The sequence below is a fragment of the Vombatus ursinus genome, unplaced genomic scaffold (genome assembly GCF_900497805.2).
Source record: "Vombatus ursinus unplaced genomic scaffold, bare-nosed wombat genome assembly UNPS02014863.1, whole genome shotgun sequence".
NCBI classification, from domain to species: Eukaryota; Metazoa; Chordata; class Mammalia; order Diprotodontia; family Vombatidae; genus Vombatus; species Vombatus ursinus.
In genome coordinates, this window is record NW_020954641.1 from 32157742 (window position 1) to 32161318 (window position 3577).

General features: G+C 42.1%; 1 protein-coding gene across 1 annotated transcript in view; it reads right to left on the reverse strand.

The window, feature by feature from the left end:
* TCOF1 (treacle ribosome biogenesis factor 1) overlaps nt 1–3577 on the reverse strand; it is an 81791-nt gene that overhangs the window by 41189 nt on the left and 37025 nt on the right. The window contains 2 exon segments of the mRNA XM_027841732.1: nt 3034–3261; nt 3449–3577. The exon segment at nt 3449–3577 is cut by the window's right edge and continues 27 nt beyond it. Of these exon segments, the coding sequence (XP_027697533.1) occupies nt 3034–3261; nt 3449–3577 (357 nt within the window).

Below are 3577 nucleotides of genomic sequence, written 5' to 3' on the forward strand. Positions count from 1 at the left end.
AAAAAAAAAAAAAAAAAAAAAAAAAAAAGGATCATTTTGAGACATGTTGAGGTTGAGATGGTAAAGGCACATTCAGGTGGAGATGTCTGGAAGACAGTTAGACTGGAGTGGGGAGAAGAGTTCAGGACAGCAGTTAAGGATGTCTATTTCTCTATCCATCCATCTATATCTGTCTATCCAGCTACCTCTATCTATCTTTGTCTATCTCTACATATATCAATCTCTATATCTATACATCTATTTATCTCTATCTATAGGTATATCTATCCATACATCTATCTATCTACATCTGAGAGACATCACATAGCTTGGAACAGGGCCCTCATCAGGGTGTAGGACACTGATGATCCAGAAAATAAGAAAGAGAAGGAACAGTCATACATGTAGGAGAACTGTTCAAGAAACATGTCATGGAAACCAAGGGAAGAGAATATGGTGGGGATAACAAAACAGTATGAAAAGTTTCAGAGAAGTCAAGGTGGATAAGGATTGAGAAAAAGTCATTAAATTAAGCGACCACTGAGAACCCTGAAGTGTGCCATTTCAACAAGACAGCAGGGACACAAAAAGCTAATAAACTGTGCATCTTCTTAGACCAAGTTTTATAGACTACAGGTCTATACTCCAAGATAAAAGATGAAGAAGGAGCAGCTAGGTGGCACAGTGGATAAAGCACCAGCCCTGAAGTTAGGAGGACCTGAGCTCAAATCTGGCCTCAGACCAAACACTTGACACTTACTAGCTGTGTGACTCTAGGCAAGTCACTTAACCCCAACTGCCTTTAAAAAAAAAAAAAAAAAGAAGAAGAGGAAGAAGACTTGTATGTACAAAAATTTTATAGCACGTCTTTTTGTAATGGCAAATAATTGCAAACTAGGGGAGTCACCACCATTGGAAAACGACTGAATAAACTGGTGGCATGGGAATGCAGTGGAATATTATTTCTTAGAAGAAAAGAGCAAGGGGACAGTTATAGAGGAACCTAGCAAGACAGGTTTGAACTGAAATAGAGTTCAATGAGCAGAACCAGGATACAATAGAAAGACTATGAAGACAACAACTCTGAAAGACTTAAGATTGCCCATCAATGCAATGATGAACCACAATTCCAGAGGACTCATGAAGATTCAGGCTGAAGATTGAGATATATACTTTTTGGACAAGGTGAATGTTTTGCTTGATTAAACATATGTTGTTATTTTTTTTTTACTAATTTATTTTATCAACAATCACTTCCATAAGCTTTTGAGTTTTAAATTTTTCTCCTGCTCCCTCCCCAAGATGGCTCACAATCTGATATAGGCTCTACATATACATTCCCATTAAACATATTTTCACATTAGTCATGTTGTAAGGAAGAATTAGAACCAATAGAAAGAACCACAAGAAAGAGGAAAGAAAACAAAACAGAAGGAAAAAAAATAGCAAAAGTATGCTTCAATATGCACACAAACTCCATAGTTCTTTCTCTGGATGTGGATAGCATTTTCCATCATGAGACTTTTGGAGTTGTCTTAGATCCTTGCATTGCTGAGAAAAGAAGTCTATCAAAGTTAGTCATCGCACAAGGTGGCTGTTACTGTGTACGATGTTCTCCTGGTTCTGCTCACTTCACTCAGCATCAATCCACACACGTCTTTCCAGGACTAAACAAATTTGTTAAAAGGATTCTCCCCATCCCCTTCACTGCAGGGGGAGGGAGAGAGAAAATATTTTTATTTATTTAAAAAATATCATTGTGTAAAAAAACAAAAACAAAAACAAAACAAAACAAAACAAAATATCATTGTACAAAGAAAAATGGTGGGGTCAGAAACCAGATAGCACAGAATGGAGCACTGAATGTGCAGGGAAAAAATAAAGGCAGGAAGGACAGAAAATTCTTTTTAGGAGTTTGGCAGGGAAAGGGAAAAATAAAACAATTGCTTGAGGGCACAGCAGGATCAAGTTCAGGTGTTTGGTTTTTTTTAAGGATAGGGGAGACCTGGATACATCTGTAGGGATGAAGGAAACAGATAGTTGACAGGGTGAGACTGAAGATGAGAGATTGACTGATGAGGCAGGCTCCTCAGGGAAACGGGAAGCCATGAAGGGTCCAGGAGTTAAACAGGAGGAACGGGTGAAAATGTAGAGCAGTTTTGAGTTGTGGAGCAGGGGAAATGAAGGATGGCTTCAACTTTCTCAGTTACACAGAAGTAAAGGACACCCGTCAAAAGAAAGCGGAGGCATTCGAGGGCTTAAGGAAAGAAGGGTATGGAACAATCACAAAGTGGAATGGGATAGGCCGTCAATCAAAGAAATACAAGAGTACTTCTGTGTAATAGTGAGGGATCAGTTAAGAATGGAGAACAGGGATTTGTGGTGGACCCCGTCTGCCCAATGGTGTGACTTCCTCCACAATGCTCAGCAGCTTGGGAGTACAAGTGGCGAGGTAGATGGTAAAGGTGAGCCAGGGCTGAGGAACAGCAGGGCAGATATGGCAACAGGACAAGGAGATAAGGTAGTCAAAGTGTAGGACAATGCAAAATTGAGTCAACTAACTAGAGCATCAGAACTGTCAAGGGAAGAAAGTGAGCAGCCATTTTAGTGCTTCTATCCCAAGAAAACATGGGATTTAGAGCTGGAAGGGATCCTTTGTTGTTGCTGTTGCTGTTGTTCGGTCATGTCTGACTCTTCAAGATCCCATTTGGGGTTTTCTTGGCAAGTGGTTTGCCATCTCCTTCTCCAGGTCATTTAAGAGATGAGGAAACTGAAGCAAACAGGGTTAAGTGATTTGCCCAGGGTCATACAGTTAGTAAGTGTCTGAGGCTGAATTTGAACTCACGAAGACGAATCTTCCTGATTCCTTGCCCAGGGCTGTATCCACCATCACCTAGCTTTCCAGAAGGAATCTTAGAGATCCTACATTCCAATCCTCCCAGTTTGCTGATGAGACAACTAAGACTCAGAGAGGGGAAGGCAAAGCTGGTATTCAAGTCAATGCTTCCTGACTCCTAGTCCCATACAATCATTTCCTCCTCTCTCAAGTCTCACCTGGGTTTGGAGTGTGGGGGTTTCCTCTTCACTTTCTGACTCCTCGCTGCTCTCAGAGCTCTCTGACCCAGAGGCCTTAGCAGCTGATTGTGCCTTGACCCCAGAAGCCAGAGTCCCTGATTTCCCAGGGACAGAAAGGGCCTCTTTCCCCAGGGGCCTTTGGGTGGGGGCAGGAGCAACTTTTGTTTTAATGGCATTAATCCGGGACACTTTCATTGGTGACTTTCCCTGAGATGATGAGGAAGGAGAAAAAAAGGGGAAAAAAATCAGATTCAGAGCCATGACTCTCTCAAATACTAGGGACTAACAAGACCCAACTTAAACACCAATTTCACTAAGGGGCTGCATGCCTCCAGGGCTTACTGGCCAGTGGCAGCTTGGTCTCTGTAACTAGGGGAATGATCCAAGCCATCACCTTTTCCTGAGGTGCTCTGATCTCCTCTTCACTCTCTGACTCCTCACTGCTCTCAGAACTAGTCTCTGAACTTCCAGGTTTAGATACCATGGCTGACAACCTTGTCCTGGCCTGGGGGGCTGAAGGCCC